The sequence below is a fragment of the Meriones unguiculatus genome, chromosome 14 (assembly GCF_030254825.1).
Source record: "Meriones unguiculatus strain TT.TT164.6M chromosome 14, Bangor_MerUng_6.1, whole genome shotgun sequence".
NCBI lineage: Eukaryota > Metazoa > Chordata > Mammalia > Rodentia > Muridae > Meriones > Meriones unguiculatus.
Genome location: NC_083361.1, coordinates 37,192,195 through 37,213,498, shown reverse-complemented (window position 1 = coordinate 37,213,498; position 21,304 = coordinate 37,192,195). Strand labels below are relative to the sequence as shown.

The following is a 21,304-nucleotide window of genomic DNA, read 5'->3' as shown; positions in this document are numbered from 1 at the left end:
ATTTTTAATTGGATTATTGATTTGTTGCTGTTTAACTTCCTCAGTTTTTTTCACACCAATAAAGGACATATAGACTACAGACCCTTGTCTCTCTTTTAGATGCACTCCATTCTGAGAAAGACCCACTTCACTAGTCCTATTGGAGATAAAGTGAATATGAACCAGAAGGAAAAACTACAGGAAGAGTGTGACATCTTCCACATTAGAAATTTCCCACATGGCCTTGGACTTAAGGTGAAGATAGGAAAGTTTAGCCCATATTTCCCACATGGTCAACAGCTGCATTTATCTGAAGACATGATAGAGTGGGCCACAGGAAGTAGACAGGTGGGTTTTAAGTAACTGAATCAATTTTTCATTGCACAGCAGTAATCACTGTGTGCTTAGTGGATCCATTAATACTTTATTATGATTTAGCAAAATGTGATAAATTGTTACTTAAGGGATACAAACTGAATAAAGTGTAATTAATATAAAAATTAAAAATTAAAAAAATGTTACTTAAGAAACTTACCTCTAGCTTCCTATATTACATTACTTCTTTTCACTGTTTTAGATGTGACATTTCTATTTATTTGAGGATTTCAAACGTACAGTATATACAGTGTACTTTATTATCTCAGAACCTGTTTTATTTTTAATAGGAATATAAAACTGTTTTGAACACTCATTGATATTATTTTCAGTGAAGTGAGCAATGTCTTCATGGTACCATTCTAGTTACTATACAGTGATTTTCTCCCTTATGCTGAAATGTGAAAGAGTTTTTTAAGAGGCTGAGGCTAATTGTAAAGATGGAGTAAATTAAAAATACAAAGTACTTTTTCAAATGCAATCATTAATTTTTATTTTATAATTTTATTTAAGCCTTTTTACAATGAGGCCCTAAAATGTTATCAAAATTAATCTAATCAAAAATTAACATTTTCATACATATCAGATATTCTATGAAATATAACTTTGTATTTTCTTTCTTTTCTTCTTTTATATGTGTATGGGTGTTTTGTATGCATGCCTGTCCATTCAACACTATCATATGTGAAGCATGTGGACACTAGTAGAGTGATTGAATACCTGGGAACTTGAGATAGCTTAGTGGTACACAGTGGGTGCAAAAAAATTCAGCTGTTAATGAGATTTTGGCCATCTCTCCAACCCTAAATTATGCCATGGAAAAGAAATTGCTTGCTATAGTATCCTTGCTTGGTTCCCTTAATTCCTGCATATCTCTTTCAAACTAATAAGACTATGTCTAGTTTCCTTCACTATACCGAGAAGTATTGGTAATAATATAAATTTAGCTATGAGGAAATTTGAACATAAAATATCCCATCATGGCTTTAGGGTATAATATATATCATAGGGTATATACATTTTGATGTGGTTGGTTTTAAGGTATTCTATTCTAACTACCCAACTCCAAAGTTGTTTAAATTTTAAAGAAGTGAAGTTCAGACATTCTTCAAGCTAGATCATAAGTAATATCTCAGGTTATTCATATAGTGTGACATTTATAGTTAAAATTCTTTCCCCAGAGTGATGTGGGCAATCATTCTTGGGCAAAAGATCACATGAGCTGAAAGTGTAGCTAGTGATCTACATATCCATTCAATGGCAGAGATGAAATTTCATGTGTGTTCTAATGACAGCTCACTTTAGCATTACAAGAGCATCCCCTGGAATAATAAACAAGATTATTAAAGTGTAATTAATAAAAATTAAATGAAAAAAATTTTAAAAAGAAAAATAAATAAATAAATAAACAAGATTAAAAACTATACAGTCAGTGTTCTGCTCCCAGATATGCATAACAGGATACATACAGAAACAAACTTAAAAAATGATGATATCAAAGCAACATGCCTCAAAATGTTACAGTTAGAGACATAAATGAGAGTATGTTCAACGACATTACAAATAAAAGTTTCAAAGAATGATTATAAGAATTTTTGTGAAAAATCAAAAGAGAAGAGAAAAATTAACTCTGGAATAATTCAATGAGATCACAAAACCTTGCATACAATTACACAATGAAAGAGGATGTGAAAAAAGAATCTCATAAAGGTACAAAATAATGTAAATATTCAAACAAAAATATGTAAAGGAAAAAGGAAATTAAATTCTAAGTAAAAATTCTCACCAATAGAATAATTCAAGATGAAGGCAGGATGGCAAAGCTCAAAGATTATTCATATGTGTTAGAAAATTCTAAACCATGACAAAGATAAAGCAACACAGAAGATTTAAAAACATAGGAGACCAAGTGGTTCTAATTAAAAGATCAACCTTACAAACTATGTGCACAGGAGGAGAAGACACACTCAAATCATCAACACTATATTCAGTAAAATGTAGTTGTAAATTTTCATGAGATGTGTGGCCATCAAGATACAATAGTTATTTAAATACTAAACACTCAACATCAGTAAGGAAACTACCTTTGACATATTTAACTTAAAAATCATTTTGTAACAAAGAGATGAAAATGAAAGCTGCAGGACAAAAGACTGTGTCATGGAAAGGCTCCATCTGTAAAACAGCAAATGTCACTATTCTTAAAAGAGGAGAGCAACACTGATATATCAAGACATAACTGCCAACCTCAGCAACTATGCCCAGCAAGGTTATTCCTAAAAATTGAAGAATACAGAATAAAGTTTAATAATTAACACAAGTACAGAAATTCATAACCACTGAAAGAGCACTCTGAAAGACACTAGAGTAACCCCTTCACAAGATGAACAAAAGATGTCAAAGGAACATAGAGACAGCACTAAACTCCAGAGAAAAAAAAATATTAGAAAAGTAACAAATATTGCAATAACAATAAATAGACAATATGTACCAAACAATTTTCAATAATAATTTGTTGTTAATGATCACAATCTCTAAAAAAAAAGCCACTGACAACAATATTTGGTAATTAAAACAAAACAAAACAAAAACAACATTCTTTTGTTATATCCATGGGGACAAATGTTATTTATAACTGAGAACAGAATCCGTCTATAAAAATGGGGAGGAAACATTGTAAAGAACTGGAATCAAAAAATGAAAATGAGAGAACAATCCCTTTGATGGACATGGATGGAAAAATTCTTGACTAAACACCTACCAAGAGAACTCAACAACAAAACAGAATGGTCAGTCTCTGCACCCAAGTGTTCTTTTTTCAAGGGATAGAAGCATGATTCCGCAAACGCAGATCAGTTAAGCGAGATACTTCCTGTAAATACACTCTAAGATGGAATGGCATGATTATTCAAAAACATGCATAAAAGGCCTTTAAAGAAATCTGTCATCTGGGCAGTTCCAAGATGACAGCAACCAGTGTGTACTGTATCTAAGGGGCAGAAGATCAGAGACTGCAAAACCCATCAGTAAACCAAAACACTGACTTTTTTGCTTCCCTGACTGAATGGGTTCTCTTGGGAGTTGAGAATGATCTGATCCAGGCCCCTCATGGCCAACTCCCAGGTTCAGGAGTCACAAACTGTGATTGCTCTGACCTTCCCGTATATTCAAACCAGTGTGGAACTCTCAGCTCCAACAGCCAGACATCGGATCACTCCAGTTCCTCTGAGGACATCATCTGGATTCCTGCAACAACATCCCATCCTCCAAACCTTGGTTCTACTGGTGCCCCTGTAGATATCAGGTGAACAACCTGATCCAAGATGACAGAGCCTAGACAAATCTGAGTCTGAGGAGCACAGTGTCTGGTAAGACTATAAGCCCAGCTCAGCTGTCTTCTGCATGCCCTTTAAGGCACCCTTGCATGCACCCTGCCTAAGAAAAACCCACCAAAGCATGACTGCATCGAAAACACCAGCACCCATTCTTGTTCCCCTAAACCTCTCTCATCATCCTGAAGACTGCTCCAGACTCCAGAAATTGGTGTATTCAGTCTTCATGAAGGTTCCAGGAACAAACAACCAAGGCTACAGACAACTAGATAGCTAAAGGCCAGTGTAAGAACACAATCAACAAAAACCAAAACATCATGGCTCCACTAGAAACAAAAAAAATAATAAATAAAATTAAAAAAAAACCAATGGATATTCTAATGCAGCTGAAACAGAGGAAAATGACCTTAAATCTATGCTTATGCAATTATTGGAAGCATTTAAAAAGGAAACAAACAAATCTTTCAAATAAATACAGGAAAATACATCCAAACAAATAGAGGCCATCAAAGACAGACAGGAAACCCCCATCAAACAGGTTAAGGAAATGAATAAAAGTATTTAAGACCTGAAAATGGAATTAGAATCAATAAAGAAAACACAAGCTGAGAAAGCTCTGGAGATGGAAAACTTAGAGAAGACATCAGGAACCACAGAGGTAAGCATCACCAACAGAATGAAGAGATGGAGGAAAACATCTCAGGTGTTGATATAACTGAAGAAATTGATACATCTCTCAAAGAAAAAATAAAATTGGAAAAGTTCCTGACAAAAAAACATCCAAGACATCAAGGACACCATGAAAGGATGAAAATAGGAATAATCAAAATAGACAAAAAGACAGGCTCCAAGATCCAGAAAATATTTTCAAGAAAATCATAGGAGAAAATTTTCCCTAACCTAAAGAAAGAGACGCCCTTAAACATACAAGAGGTTTACAGAATACCAAATAGACTAGACCAGAAAAGAAATTTCTCAAGCCACATAATAGTCAAAACATTAAATCTACAGAACAAGGAAAAATATTAAAAGGTGCAAGGGAAAAAGGCCAACTAACATACAAAGGTAGACCTATCAGAATCATACCAGAATTCTCAGCAGAAACCGTGAAAACCAGAAGGGCCTGGACAGATGTCAAACCAGACTACTATACCCAGCAAAACTTTCAATCAACATAGATAGAGAAAACAAAATAATACCTGACAAAACCAAACTTAAACAATATCTACACAGCAACCCAACCCTACAGAAGATACTAGAAGGAAATCTCCAATCTAATGAAATCAACTACAGCCAAGAAAACACAGGACATAAATAACCTCACAACAAAAATTTCAAAAGAAAACAAGTATACACACACACATACACACACACACACACTATCACTACCAACTCCACAATGAAAGGAAGTAACATTCATTGGTTACTAATACCTATCAACATCAATGGTCTCAACTCTCCACTAAAAGGACACAAGTTAATAGTTAATAGAATCGTTCTGGAAACAGGATAAAACATTCTGCTACATTCAAGAAACACAACTCTGCAACAAAGATAGACCCTATCTCAGAGTAAAGGGCTGAAAAAAGTTTTCCAAGCAAATGGACATAAAAAGCAAGCTGGAATAGCCATTCTAATATCTAATGAAATAGACTTTCAAACAAAATTAATCAAAAGAGATTAATTTTCCTTTCATTCTCATCAAAGAAAAAATCCACCAAGAGTACATTACAATCCTGAACATCTATGCCCCTAATACAAGGGCATCTGCATTTGTAAAAGAAACGTTAAAGCTTAAATCAAACTTCAATCCCAACACATTAATAGTGGGATACTTCAACACAACAGTCTTACCAATGAACAGATCATTGAGACAGGAGCTAAATAGAGAAATAATGAGGTTAACAGAGATTATGAATCAGATGGACTTAACAGATGTCTAAAGAACTTTTCACCCAAACACAAAAGAACATAATTTTTTTTCCCAGCACCATGGAACCTTCTCCAAAAATGACCGTCTATTTTATCACAAAAGCAAACCTCAACTGATATATGCAAATTGAATTAACCTAGTATTCTTTATCATATCACCATGAATTAAAGCTAGACCTCAACAATAACAGAAACAATAAAAAGTCTACACACTCATTTAAACTGAACAATTCCCTGCTCAATGATCACAGGGTGAGGGAAAATATAAAGAAACAAATTAGAGACTTCCTCAAGTTCATGAAAATGAGGGCAAAACTTACCTAAACTTTTGGGACACTATGAAAGTGGTGCTAAGAAGAAAGTTCATAGTACTAAGTGCCTTAAAGTTCACAGCACTTAGTGCCTTAAAAAGCTTTTTTGAGAGATCTCATATCAGCAACTTAACAGAAGAAATTTGAAATATTTCATTCAAGCAACTTAATGTCTCACATGAAAGCCCTAGAGGAAAAAAAAAAAAAAGAAGAAGCAGACACACACTAGAAAAGTAAACTGCTGGACATAATCAAACTCAGGGCTGAAATCAATAATTTAGAAACAAATGAAACAATTCAAAGAATCAATGAAACCAAGAGTTGCTTTTTTGAGAAAACCAACAAGATAAATAAACCTTTAGCAGAAATAACCAAAAGGCAGAGAGACACTATCCAAATCAACAAAATCCAAAATGAAAAGGGGAACATAACAACAGACACCAAGGAAATCCAAACAATCAATAGGTTGTACTGCAAAAGTCTATATGCCAGAAAATTTGAAAATCTAAATGAAATGGACAATTTTCTTGATCGATTCCTCTTAACAAAGCTGAATCAAGACCAGGTAAATCAATTAAATAGTGCTATATCCCCTAAGGAAATAGAAGCTGTCATCAAAACTTTCCCATCCAAAAGAAGCTCAGGGCCACATGGCTTCAGGGCAGAATTTTACCATACCTTCAAAGAAGAGCTATTACCAATACTCTTCAAACTATTCTATAAAATAGAAATAGAAGGAATATTACCAAACTCATTCTATGAAGCCACAGTCACCTTGATACGTAACCTCACAAAGACCCAACAAAAAAAAGAGAACTTCAGACTTAACTCTCTTATGAACATTGATGAAAAATCCTTATTAAAATACTTGCAAACTGAATCCAAGAACACATAAAAGATATCATCCAACATGACTAAGTAGGCTTCATCCCAGGCATGCAGGAGTGATTCAATATATGGAAATCCATCAATGTAATCCACCATATGAACAAACTGAAGGAGCAAAACCATATGATCATCTCCCTAGATGCTGAAAAAGCAATTGACAAAATCCAACAGCCATTCATGTTTAAAGTCTTGGAGAGATCAGGGATACAAGGCACATACTTAAACACAGTAAAGAAAATATACAGCAAGCCTATAGCCAACATCAAACTAAATTGAGAGAAACTTAAGTCAATTCCACCAAAATCAGAGACAAGGCAAGACTGCCCACTCTCTCCATATCTCTTCAACATATTACTAGAAGACCTAGCTAGAGCAATAAGACAATTAAAGGAGATCAATGAGATACAAATTGGAAAGGAAGAGGTCAAAGTTTCACTATTCAAAGATGATATGATAGTATACATGAGCGACCCCAAAAATCCAACCAGAGAACTCCTTCGGCTGATAAACACCTTCAACAAAGTGGCAGCATACAAAATTAACTCAAAAAAACCAGAAGCCTTTCTGTATACCAAAGACAAAAGAGCCGAGAAAGAAATCAGGGAAACAACACCCTTCACAATAACCACTAATAACATAAAGTACCTTGGGGTGACTCTAACCAAGCAAGTAAAAGACCTGTTTGAAAAAAACTTCAAGTCTCTGAAGAAAGAAATTGAAGAAGATATCAGAAGATAGAAAGATCTCCATGCTCATGGATTGGTAGGATTAACATAGTGAAAATGACCATCCTGCAAAAAACAGTCTACAGATTCAATGCAATTCCCATCAAAATACCAACACAATTCTTTACACAACTTGAAAGAAAATTTCTCAACTTTATATGGAATAAAAAGAAACCCAGAATCACTAAAACAATCCTCTACAATAAAAGATCTTCTAGAGGTATCTCCATCCCTGATCTCAAGCTGTACTATAGAGCAACAGTAATAAAAACTGCATAGTAGTGGCATAGAAACAGAATGGTGGATCAATGGAATCGAATAGAAGACACAGAAATAAACCCACATACTTATGGACTCCTGATCTTTGACAAAGATGCCAAAACCATACAATGGAGAAAACACAGCATCTTCAACAAATGGTGCTGGTCTAACTGGATATCTAAATGTAGGAAAATGCAAATAGATCCATATTTATCACCCTGCACAAAACTACAGTCCAAGTGGATCAAAGATCTCAACATAAAACCAGACACACTAAACCTCTTAGAAGAAAAAGTGGGGAAGAACCTTGAGCTCATTGGTACAGGAGACAACTTCCTCAACAGAACACCAACAGCACAGGCTCTAAGATCAAAAATCAATAAATGGGACCTCGTGAGACTGAAAAGTTTCTGTAAAGTGAAGAACACTGTGGTCAAAGCAAAATGACAACCTATGGATTGGAAAAGGATCTTCTCCAATTCTATATCTGACAGAATGTATAAAGAACTAAAGAAGTTAAAAAGCAACAAATCATGTAATCCAATTTTAAAAACTGGGTACATAGCTAAACAAAGAATTCTCAATAGAGAAATATCGAATGACAGAGAAACAATTAATAAAATGCTCAACATCCTTACTCATCAGGGAAATGCAAATCAAAACAACCATGAGATTTCACCTTACACCCATCAGAATGGCTAAAATCAAGAACTCAACTGAAAACCCATGCTGGAGATGATGTGGAGAAAGGAGAACCCTCCTCCACTGTTGGTGGGAATGTAAACTTGTACAACAACTCTGGAAATCAATTTGGCACTTTCTCAGACAATTAGGAATAGTGCTACCTCAAGATCCAGCTATGCCACTCCTAGGCATATATCCAAAATAAGTTCAAGTATACAACAAGGACATTTGCTCAACCATGTTCATTGCAGCTTTATTTGTAATTGCCAGAACCTGGAAACAACCCATATGTTCCTCATCTGAGGAACAGATACAGAAATTGTGGTACATTTACACAATGGAATACTACTCAGCAATTAAAAACAAGGAAATCGTGAAATTTGCAGACAAATGGTGGGAACTAGAAGATATCATCCTGTGTGAGGTATCCCAGAAGCTGAAAGACACACACAGTTTATACTTACTTATAAGTGGATTTTAGACCTAATATAACATAATCATGCCTAAATCTGTATACCTGAAGAACATAAGCAAGAAGGAGGAACCTGCCTAAGAAGTTCAATCTTCATTCAGAAAGGCAAATTGGATAGACATTGGAAGAAGCTTAAAATAATGAACAAGACAGGAACCTAACACAGAGCGCCTCTGAAAGACTCTACCCAGCAGGGTATTAAAGCAATGCTGAGACTCATAGCCAAACTTTGCGCAGAGTGCAGGGAATCTTACGAAAGAAGGGGGAGATAGAAACACCTGGAAGGGTCTGGAGCTCAACAAGGAGAACAACAGATTCAAAAATCTGGGCCTAGGGGTCTTTTCTAAGACTGATACTCCAACCAAGAACCATTCATGGAGATAACCTCGACCCCCAGCACAGAGGTAGCCAGTGGCAGCTCAGTCTCCAAATGGGCTCCCTAATAAGGGGAGCAGGGGCTGTCTCTGACATGAACTCAGTGGATGACTCTTTGATCACCTCCCCCTGAGGAGAAAGCAGCCTGACCAGGCCAGAGAGGAAGACTATGAAAGACAGTCCTCATGAGACCTGATAGGCTAGGATCAGATGAAAAGGGAGGAGATCCTCCACTATCAGTCCTCCACTATCAGTGGACTGGGGATAGGAGATGAGGGAAGGAGAGAGGGTGGGATTAGGAGGGAATAAGGGTGGGGCTACAGCGGGGATACAAAGTGAATAAACTGTAATTAATAAAAATAAAATTTTTAAAGAGTATAAAAAATAAAAAAATTAAAACTACATGGTACTGGCATAGAAACGGAACAGTGGATCAATGGAATTGAACAGAACATCCAGAAATAAACCCACACACCTACAGATACTTGATTTTGGCAAAGAGGCCAAAACCATACAATGGAAAAAAGACAGCATCTTCAAGAAATGGTTCTGGTGTTACTGCATGACTACATGTAGCAAAAACCAAATAGTTCCATGTTTATCACCCTGCACAAAACTAAAATCCAAGTGGATCAAAGACCTCGCTCAACATAAAACCAGATACACTAAATCTGTTACAAGAAAAAGTGGGGAAGAGCTTTGAACTCATTGGCACAGGAGACAACTTCCTGAACAGAACAGCAACAGCACAGGCACTGAGATCAACAATCAATAAATGGGACCTGATGAAACTGAAAAGCTTCTGTAAAGCAAAGGACACTGTTATCAGAACAAAACGACAACCTGCGAACTGGAAAAAGATCTCCAGTCTGTTAGATTAGCCCATCTTACAGAGGGCTAATATATTAAAAAATATATAAAGAACTCAAGAAAAGAAACACCAACACACCAAATAATGCACTTTAGAAATGGGAGACAGAGCTAAACAGAATTCTCAACAGAGGAATCTTGAGTGGCGGAAAAGCACTTAAAGAAATACTCAATGTCCTAGGTCATCAGGAAAATGCAAATCAAAAAAACTCTGAGATTCCATCTTACACCTTTCAGAATAGCTAAGACCAAAAACTCATGTGACAACACATGCTGGGAAGGATGTGGAGAAAGGGGACCTTCCTCCACTGCTGGTGCTAGTGCACAGGACAACCACTCTGGAAATCAATCTGGCACTGCTCTCCCAGACAACTGGCAATAGCCATGCCTTAAGACCCGGCTCTATCATTCCTGGGAATACATCCGAAAGATGCTCCACTATACCACAAGGACATTCGATCAACCATGTTCATAGCAGTTTTATTCGTAATAGCCAGAAACTGGAAACAACCCAGATGTCCATTAACGGAGAAATGAATACAGAAACTGTGGTACATTTACACAAGGGAATACTACTCAGCAATTAAAAACAAGGAAATCATGAAATTTGCAGGCAAATGGATGGAACTAGGAAAGATCATACTAGGTGGAGTAATACAGATCCAGCAAGACACACATGGTATATACTCAGTTATAAGCAGATTTTAGTCTTAAAGCACAGGATAGGCATACTACAATGCACAGATATCAAGAAGATAAGACAGATAGGAGTCTTAGGCCTCATGTGGGCCCAACTAGTTAGGGAAAGGGAGGAAATCTCAGTCATGAACTATGTTGCCTTGATTTTGATCAATTCAACCCGATAGGGTTTTCCTATCAGCCACAGGGGAGAAAAAAGAACTCAGCCATCATGTGAATAGATGAGCTGGGGTATCTGGGTGCGTGCCTCCCCTTTTCTGAGGAATAAGGGAAAGGCTATGCAGGAGGAAGGGTAGGAATGGGAAGAGAGGTGGGAGAAGCCTGTAACCAAGATGTAAAATAAATTAATAAAAAGGAAAAATAAATAAAATTTAAAAACAGAATTCCATTATCCATTCAGAGTTAAAAAACAAAACAAACAAAACCTGACAGAATAAAAAGAACACGCCTTGACAGATTAAGGTTTTTTTATGGTAAACAGATTGTACTAGTTAGAGAGAAAAATTAAAATTTTTCCATTCAAATAAAAAACAGGCCAGGTAAGTGTGTGCATTTCTTTAATTCAAACACTTTGTAGGCAAAGGTAGTAAGATCTGTGTCCACATGTAGACAGTCTGGCCAATACAGCTAACCCAAGGCTGGCACAGCAGACATAGAGCACCTGCCTTAAAAAAAAAAAAAAAAAAAAAAAAAAGGAACAGACATTAGAGTGTATTTTCTCCACTCTTCTTTAAAATAGTCATTAAAATCTTACCAAGTGCCAAAATAAATGGGGAAATATATACAAAAAAGAGGGAAAAATGTTCCCTGGGACCCTGTTTCACAACCACAATAAAAAGAAAAGTTGTAGTTAAAACTGTATTTGTGGAGCACATGAGGACAGCATCAGTGACAATGTGGTTTAGACATAGACCTTAATACTGAATGAAGGATTGAAAGTAAGCATTCAAACATGGTTGAGCAAATGTCCTTATTGTGTACTTGAGAATCTTTTGGATATATTCCTAGGGGTGGTATAGCTGGATCTTGAGGAAGCGCTATTCCTAGTTGTTTGAGAAAGCGCCAGATTGCTTTCCAGAGTGGTTATACAAGTTTACATTCCCACCAGCAGTGGAGGAGGGTTCCCCTTTCTCCACAACCTCTCCAGCATGTGTTGTCTCTTGAGTTTTTGATCTTAGCCATTCTGATGGGTGTAAGGTGAAATCTTAGGGTCGTTTTGATTTGCATTTCCCTGACGGCTAATGAGGTTGAGCATTTTGTAGCAACCTTATTTGTAATAGCCAGAAGCTGGAAACAGCCCAGATGCCCCTCACTGGAGGAATGGATGCATAAATTGTGGTATATCTACACAATGGAATATTACTCAGCAATTAAAAACAAGGAAATCATGAAATTTGTAGGTAATTGGTGGTATCTGGAAAAGATCATCGTGAGTGAGCTATCCCAGAAGCAGAAAGATGCACACGGTATATACTCACTCATATAGACATATAATATAGAATAAACCTACTAAAATCTGTACACCTAAAGAAACTAATCAAGAGGGAAGACTCTTGCTAAAAGGTTCAATTCCTATCCAGAAAGGCAAAGAGGCTGGATATCAGAAGAAGGAGAAAAGAGGGAACAAGTCAGGAGCCTGACACAGAGGGCCTCTCAAAAGCTCTGCCCTGCAGACTATCAATGTAGATGCTGAGACTTATGGGCAACTTTTGGGCAGAGTGCAGGGAATCTTAGGAAAGAAGTGGGAAACAGCAAGATCTGGAGAGGACAGGAACTCCACAAAGAGAGCAACAGAACCAAAAAATCTGAGCACAGGGGTCTTTCCTGAGACTGCTATTCCAACCAAGGACTATGCATGGAGATAACCTAAGACCCCTGCACAAATGTAGCCCATGGTAGTTCAGTATCCAAGTGGGTTCCATTGTAATAGGAACAGGGACTGCCTCTGACATGAACTGATTGGCCTGTTCTCTAATTACCTCCCCCTGAGGAGGAAGCAGCATTACCAGGCCACAGAAGAAGACAATGCAGCCACTCCTGATGAGACCTAATTGACTAGGAAGAAAAAGAAGTCCTCCCCTAACAGTGGACTTGGGGAGGGGCATGCATGCAGAGGGTGGAGGAAGGGAGGGATTGGGATGAGAGGAGGGAGGGAACCACAGGGGGGGATACAAAGTGAATAAAGTGTAATTAATAAAGAAAAAAAAGAAAGTAAGCATTCAAGAAGCAGCAAATTTCTGATGTAGCATTTAGAGCTCCATCACCATGTTCAGATTTACCCTAAGAAACCCTTCAATTAACTTTAAACAAACTAACTTTACTCAGGTTCCCCGGTAAGGCCTTTGCACTTCAGGAAATACTTCACCTTCAAGCTTCCTGCACATCAACTCAGCACATTATATAGTCCAGGATATGTCTTTTCAGCTGTTTGTTTTGTTTTTGTTTTTTTTTTTTACACTGAGTTGTAAAGATTTGCAGTATTAATTTATTGGAGGCCATGTTTGTTATCTGGTACAGAGGAGATGTTTCCTTGTTCAGATATCCTTTAGTCCTAACTTGCTACTCTGTTGCTGTGATTAAACACTGACCTTAAGCAAAGTAGGAAGAAGAGTTGACTTGGCTGAAGGGCTATAGTTAAGGAAAGACAAGGCAAGAACTTAAAGATCACTTGTTGGATAGTAAGAATTTCTCAGTTAAGCTTCCCTCCATCTCCTCTGTCTTTTTACTGTACTTTGTGTCAGTTTGATGAAAAATAACTAGAAAACCAAGTTGCAATCTCTGTAGTGTATGCACAAAGCACTCTAAAAGCTCTTCCTCCTGAATTTGTAGGATTTGGTAAAGAACTCAGCTTTTCATCATTTTGCTTCCATATATTCAGGTTTGGCATTATACAAAGTCCTAAGTGACTAGTGCTACCTCAGTTTCTGTATATGAAATACGCTTATTGATATCTCAACTTGCTAATAGAATATAGTTATGGAAGAAGTGGGTAAAACTCCTGATATTAGCATGTATGTTATTTCTCTCAGATGCCGCCCTCTGTATGCAGTGCTGATTGCAGTCCTGGGTTCAGAAAATTCTGGAAGGAGGGAATGGCAGCCTGCTGTTTTGATTGCATCCCCTGCCCAGAAAATGAAATTTCTAATGAGACAAGTGAGTGTTTGCTGCTGTGGTCAATCCTTCACATTGCCACTCCTCTCACACCCACGCTGGGATGCTGAAGGAGCCTAGAAAAAGCAACTGCAAAAATAAAACATACCATTTTTACAGTAGTCTTTGTAGGAATCAAACATTAACAATGTCCTAAGCAAAAAAGAAAAAAATATTTATGCCTAGACCTAGATTTTGATTCACTGAAATTTTGTCAGATCATATTTTCTAAAAAAAAAAAAAAAAAAAAAAAAAGTTTTAATAGTCAAAATGCAGTGTGAGCACATTCTATACAAAATCTTTTCTTGTGATTAATCTCCTCTAAAACAATATGTAGAAAATATCTCAGTCACGAATCTTATTAAAAATGCATTAGTTCTTTCTGCGTGTGTGTGTGTCCCTACATTTATTTATGCACACCTTGTATGTAGAGGGGCCCTTGGGGAATAGAATAGGACATCAGACCCACTGGACTGTGTGATGAGGGTGCTGGACACCAAATCCATTTCTTCTGAAAATTAATGTAGAGGTCAAATATTACTTGTAAAATTATCACAAACTGCTAAATATGAAACAGATTTTGTACAATTTTGAGAAGCCTATTCTCAAATGTGATTTGAATCTAGGAAGGTGGGAATAAGTGTTAACATATGATGTAGAAAATATGAGGAGTCGTATTTTCAGTGTTTTTATATAAAGTGCCCAATTAATTAAATCATGAAGTAATAGATTATAATGATTTTGTACTGAAAGCAATTAGTCACAAATATTCAAATTTTATTGCCACCAACAGAGCAATAATCAAATGATTATATATTTAGGGTTGGATATATGCAAAAGGCCAATGCATAGGTTTTCTCTGCTTTTGCCTGTCATCTTATGTAATGAAATGCTAGTTCTCTGGCAAATGAGATGATACAACATTTAAATCATTTGTCACTAAGACTGATGACTGGAGTTCATGCCCAGGACCCATGTAGTAGGAGCATGTAACCAACTCCTAGAAAACTGCTCTGACATCTATGCACTTCAAAGTACTCTGAAATAATTAAACAGAGTATAATAAAATTGTAATTTTTTTTACTTTTATTTATTTAGCTGTTCACTTTACACCTCATTCTTAGTTTCTATTCTCCTCTTCTCCTGGTCCCACCCTCCCTCACACGTCCCCCTCCCCTACTCAAGTGAGAGCTCCCCTTCCCAGCAAACCTACTCCAGCATTCCAAGTCACATCAGGACTGAGCAACTAGCAAGGTAGCCCCACCAACTGAGAGTGTTCAAAAAGCATTCAACAGAGTCCATGCCAGAAACAGCCCCCTCTTCGCTTAAAGGGACACCCAAGAAGACCAAGATGCCCACTGAGTACATATGTGTAGGGGGCCTAGATACAGTGGGTGCATGGTCCTTGGTTGGTGCTTCAGGCTCTGCTGGCCCTCCTGGGCCCAGGGTAGTTGTCTCTATTGGTCTTGTGGATATCCTGTCCCCTCTGGGTCCTTCTGTTCTTTCCCCATTCTTCCACAAGACTCCCTGAGCTCTGCATAATCTTTGGCTGTGAGTCCCAGCATCTGTTTCAACCCTTTGCTGGGCTGAGCTGCTCAGAAGAAAGCTATGCTAGGCGCCTTTCTGCAAGCATAGTAGAATGTTATTAGTGTTTGGGGTTGTCTCTCTCTAGTGGAGTAGGTCTCAGGTTGGGCCAGGGATTGCTTGGACATTCCCTCTTTCTCTGATCTATCTTTATCCTTGCACAGCTTGTAGGCAGGGTAAATTTCAAATCAATAGTTTGTAGGTGAGTTGGTGTTCCATCTCCCTCCCCCAGGAATCCTGTCTAGTTAGAGGGTGGTCTCTTTAGTCTCCATGACCCTCCACTACTATGGGTCTCAGTTATAGTCGCCTCAATATCCTCCCTGGAGTCTGCACTGTTTTAGGTCTCCAACTTGTCTCAGAAATTTCCTGTCCACAGGTTCCCCTCTCTTTGCAAATTCCCTGTCTTTCCACTCCTGCTCCCACTCTCCCGACATCTGCTCTGCACTATTGTTTCCCTTCACACTCCCTCTCCTCTCCTGGTGTGTTTCTTCAAACACTTCTGATGTCTATTCTATTTCGTCTTCTGAGTAAAATTCAAGCAACTTCATCTTGGGGCCTCGTTATTTAGCTTCTTTGGGTCTGTGAATTGTAATGTGGTTATCCTGTACTATACAGCTAATATCTGCTTCTGAGTATATACCATGTGTGTCTTTCTGGGTCTGGATTACCTCAGTCAAGATGGTCTTTTCCATTTCCATCCATTTGCCTGCAAATTTTATGATTTTTCTGTTCTTAATACTTGAGTCATATTCCATTGTGTAAATTACCACAGTTTCTTTATCCATTCTTTGGTTGAGGGACATCTGGGTTGTTTCCAGTTTCTGGCTATTACAAATAAAGGTACTATGAATATAGCTGAACAAATGTCCTTGTTGTATGGTAGAGAAACTTCTGGGTCTATGCCTAGGAGTGGTATGACTGTGTTTTGAAGTAGAGCTAGTCCCAATTATCTGAGAAAGCACCAGGTTGACTTCCAAAGTTGTTGTACAAGTTTACACTTGCACCAGCAATAAAGGAATGTTCCCCTTTCTCCACATCCACACCACCCACCATGTGCCGTCCCTTGAGGTTTTAACCTTAGCCATTCTGATTGGTGCAAGATGGAATCACAGAGTCATTTTGATTTGCATTTCCTTTATGACACAGAACATTGAGAATTTTTTTAAATTTTATATTAGTTCATTTACTTTACATTCCAAGTGTGCCCCCTTCCTCCTCTCCTCCTACTCTCCCCTGCTTCCTCTCCTTTCCCTTTCCCTCTCCCTTTTCTCCCAGACAAAGAGGAGCCCCCTCCCCCCCTTATTAACCTTCCCCAACATCAAGTCACATCAGGACTGCACTTATCTTCGTGCCCTGAGGCCAGGCAAGGCAGCCCTGCCAGGGGGAAGTGATCCAAAAGCAAGCAATAGAGTCCATGTTAGAAACAGGCCTCCCCTCCACTCACCAGGTGCCCCATTTGAAGACCAAGCTTCCCATCAGCTACGTGTGTGCAGGGGGCCTAGGTCCAGATCATGCATGTTCCTTGGTTTATGTCTCAGTCTCTGTAAGCCCCTATGTGACTGGGTCAGTTGTCTCTGTTGGTCTTCTTATGAGGTTCCTGTCCCCTCCAGGTCCTTCCTTCTTTCGCCCAACACTTCCGCATGACCCCCAGAGTTCTGCTCCATGTGTGGCTGCAAGTCCCAGCATATGTCTCAATCTACTGTTGGCTGTAGCCTCCCAGACAACAGTCAAGTTAGGCTTCTGTCTGAAGGCATAGCAGAGTAGTGTCAGGCTCTCTCCTGCGGGGTGGGTTTCAGGTTGGGCCAATTATTGTTTGGACTTTCCCTCAATCTTTATTCCCTCATTATCCTTACATTTCTTGTGTAATTACACTTTAGGGTAATTTTTAGTTCACAGGTTTTGTCGGTGGTTGTTGTTCCCCTCCTTCCACTAGTCCTGCCTGGCTAGGAGGTGGTCACTTCAGTCTTCATGGCCCCCACGCTGTTAGGAGTCTCTGCTAGAATCACACACATATCCTCCCAGGAGCCTACCCTGTAGCAGGCCTCCACCCTGACCAAGAGATGTCCCTCCTCAGTTTCTCTTCTTGTTCTCGGCCCCCTCACCTCCCAACCCCATTATCCCCACATCTGATCTCCACTTTTGTTTACCTCCCTACTCCATCTCCTGCTCCACCATTTGTTGAAGATGCTTTTTTTTTCCATTATATGGCATTGGCTTCTTTGTCAAAAATCCACTTTTGGTAGTTGTGTGGGTTTATTTCTTGGTCTTTGATTTGATTCCATTGATAGATCAGCCTGTACTGAAGAGATGGCTCAGCTGTTCAAAGCTAGACACATAACCAAAACTATAAAATTATTTTAAATGTAAAAACAGGTAAGAACAATGGGTAATTGCATTAAGAAATACCACACAATTTACAGAAAATGTTTTTATTGTTACTTTAATTATGTGTATCTGTGAGGTGTTAGGCTATGTGTACTCAAGGGCAGATGCAAGTGAGAGGTACCTAATAACCCTATGGTTATAAAAGCTGTTGTGAAACACCTGACATAGGTGCAGGGACCAAACTCAGGTTTTCTGCAAGATCAGGACATTCTCTTCACAGCTGAACCAACTTTCCAGTTGTTTAAACCAATTAACTAAAGACAGCTGTCCATAAATGCATTGTTAGATGAAAAGACTTAAAATCCTGGAAGTGCATCATATCTCTTGGCAATTACCTATTGATTCAGGACAACTGCAATCACATTTTACACAGTTGCCATTTGGGAATTACATATCCTGCACAACACACACACACACACACAAATCTGGGTTACCTCTTCTGGTTTCAGAAGCTGCAGGAGCCACCAGTTACTGTGCAGAGATGACCAAGTCCAAGAACTATACCACACACAGACAGTACCACAAATAGCACAGAAATGGCATCAAGAAACCACCAACACAAAGACACAAATCTCTTAGAGGGGTCTACCCCAAGTTCTAGAGGAACATGTGCTCTTCTGAGAAGCACAACAAGAAAGGCCTGAAGAAGATGCAGGCAAACGAGGCAAAGGCAATGAGTGTGTGAGCAGAAGCCATCAAGGCCTTTGTGAAGCCTACCACCATTAAGCCAAAGGTGCCAAAGGGCCCCAGCCACAAACTCAGGCATCTGGCTTTCATCGCATACCCCAAGCTTGGAAAGCAGATTTGAAGCTACATGGCCAAGGGTTGTAGGCTCTGTCAAACAAAACCCAAGCTTCAAACCAAGGCAGAGGCCACAGCTTCAGTTAAGGTCCAGACTTCAGCACCAGCTCAGGTGAAGGCCCCATAGGAAAGGCTTCTGCTAATGTGAAGACAGATGGACTGGTGTGACAAACCTACCTACATACTATTTACAGATGACCAGTGTCCTATGCTGTTTTTATACACCCAAGGCAAGATCTGTTAATAAAAATCTGGTTTACCACTCTTGCTTGAGGGTTCTTATTTCATTTTGCTCATTCTAGTTATTAATATATATTTTACCTCTGAGTATATTCACAGAGTCTGTGTCTCACAGTGATGAAAATGAGGGAAGTAGGAAGAGGGTGGATGCTTCCCAAGAAGATGGAATCAAGACATAGGGCTCAGTCTGTTCAGAGGTTTTTAACGTCATTGATAGGTTTGGTGCTTCTCATGAACAAGACTGAGGAACACTTTGTCCCTACTGCCAGATGAGAAGATAAATAAGGACATAATTGTAATTTTAATTTTTAGTTTTCAAACATTAATATTGCATTTATATAACTCTCATTTCTCACCCTCATGTTCCTACTTCCCCTATATAAACTAAATCATTACCAAATTTATAAGCACTGCTTACTTTCACATGGACACACCTATACACACACAAACACACAGAGACAAAGAAAACCTGATGAGTTTCTTTTTACTGTTCCTTCTATGTCATTGTATGTGGCCTGGTGAACTGGAACTAGGAAGCCTATCACAGGTCTTGTCCCACTAGAAAACAGCCTCCATCTCCATAAGGACAGCATTAAACAGTAAACTCGGGAGGCACTGACTGTATGGGGTTGATGACTTTAAACCATACGCAGCCACACGTTCTTAATGATTTTAGCTTTTGTAAACTTATGGTCTGTACAACCACTCTTGCAACACTTCTCTAAGACTCTTATTTGAAATGTCTCATCAATAAAAATGCTGAAGCTACACTAACAAATCTTTCCTTTCTCTATCAGATATGGATCAGTGTGTGAAGTGTCCAGAAGACCAGTATGCCAACACAGAGCAGACCCACTGCATGCACAAAGCTGTGATCTTTCTGAGCTATAAAGACCCCTTGGGGGTGGCTCTGGCCTTAGTGACCTTGTGCTGCTCTGCATTCACAGCTCTGGTTCTTGCAGTATTTTTGAAACACAATGACACTGCCATCGTGAAGGCCAATAACCGCACCCTGAGCTACATCTTACTCATGTCACTCATGCTCTGTTTCCTCTGTTCCTTGCTCTTCATTGGTCATCCAAACTCAGTCACCTGTATCCTGCAGCAAATCACTTTTGGAGTTGTATTCACTGTGGCTGTTTCCACTGTGTTAGCTAAAACAATCACTGTGGTTCTGGCTTTCAAAGTCACAGCTCATGGAAGAAGGATGAGGTACTTTCTGGTTTCAGGGGCTCTTAACTGTATCATCCTCCTCTGTACCCTCATCCAAATTATTCTCTGTTCAATCTGGCTGGGAGTTTCTCCTCCCTATGTTGATATTGATGCACACTCTGAGCATGGCCACATCCTCATTGTCTGCCACAAGGGTTCAGTTGTTGCATTTTATTGTGTCCTGGGATACTTGGGCTGCCTGGCCCTGGGAAGCTTCACTGTGGCTTTCATGGCCAGGAACCTGCCTGACACATTCAATGAAGCCAAGTACTTGACATTCAGCATGCTGTTGTTCTGCAGTGTCTGGATCACTTTCCTCCCTGTTTACCATAGCACCAAGGGCAAGATCATGGTAGCTGTGGAGATTTTTTCTATCTTGGCTTCCAGTGCAGGGATGCTGGGATGCATCTTTGTTCCCAAGTTGTACATAATTTTGTTAAGACCAGACAGAAATTCTATTCAAAAGATCAGGGAGAAATCATACTCCTAAACTCATATTTCATTAATTCTAACTGACAAATATAAGATCGGTGCATAACCACCAAATATTGTATTGCACCAAATATAGTGCAATATCTATTTATTTCTAAAATGATGTTCACTGTTTCCTCTAATGATATTTCATAGCATTATCATGGGACATAGTGCAGAGTGGACATGTTCTTTTCTGAAATAAAAAAAGCAAAATAAACTTAAAGTTCTTATTTTAATATCTGGGTGAATGGCTGTGATGTCAGTTGAATAGTGCGCAAAAAATTTAAGAAGTTTATGGGAGAGTGAAGTTTTGTTTGCATGAAAGTGAAACAATGTTCCTCCTTAAAATAAGAGAATACTGATGCTAAACAAGGAGTTAGAAGATTAGAACTTAACATGGAGAATGATGGTTTGATAAACAGAAAGAATGCAAAAGAAGATGGATTGATGTCTCAGCAGTTAATATCATGTCCTGCTCTTGAATAAGACCTGATTCAATACAGAGCCCTGAAAAATGGTGTTAACAACCAACTGTAACAATAGCCCCAAAGCAAA

General features: G+C 38.5%; 1 protein-coding gene across 1 annotated transcript in view; it reads left to right on the top strand.

Moving 5' to 3' along the window:
* LOC110543072 (vomeronasal type-2 receptor 116-like) overlaps positions 1–20,765 on the top strand; it is a 48,362-nt gene extending 27,597 nt beyond the window's left edge. The window contains exons 4-6 of the mRNA XM_060366261.1: positions 100–327; positions 13,933–14,056; positions 19,861–20,765. Coding sequence (XP_060222244.1) covers positions 100–327; positions 13,933–14,056; positions 19,861–20,765 — 1,257 coding nt within the window. The remainder of the gene's footprint in view (positions 1–99; positions 328–13,932; positions 14,057–19,860) is intronic.
* The last annotated feature ends 539 nt before the right edge of the window (positions 20,766–21,304 follow it).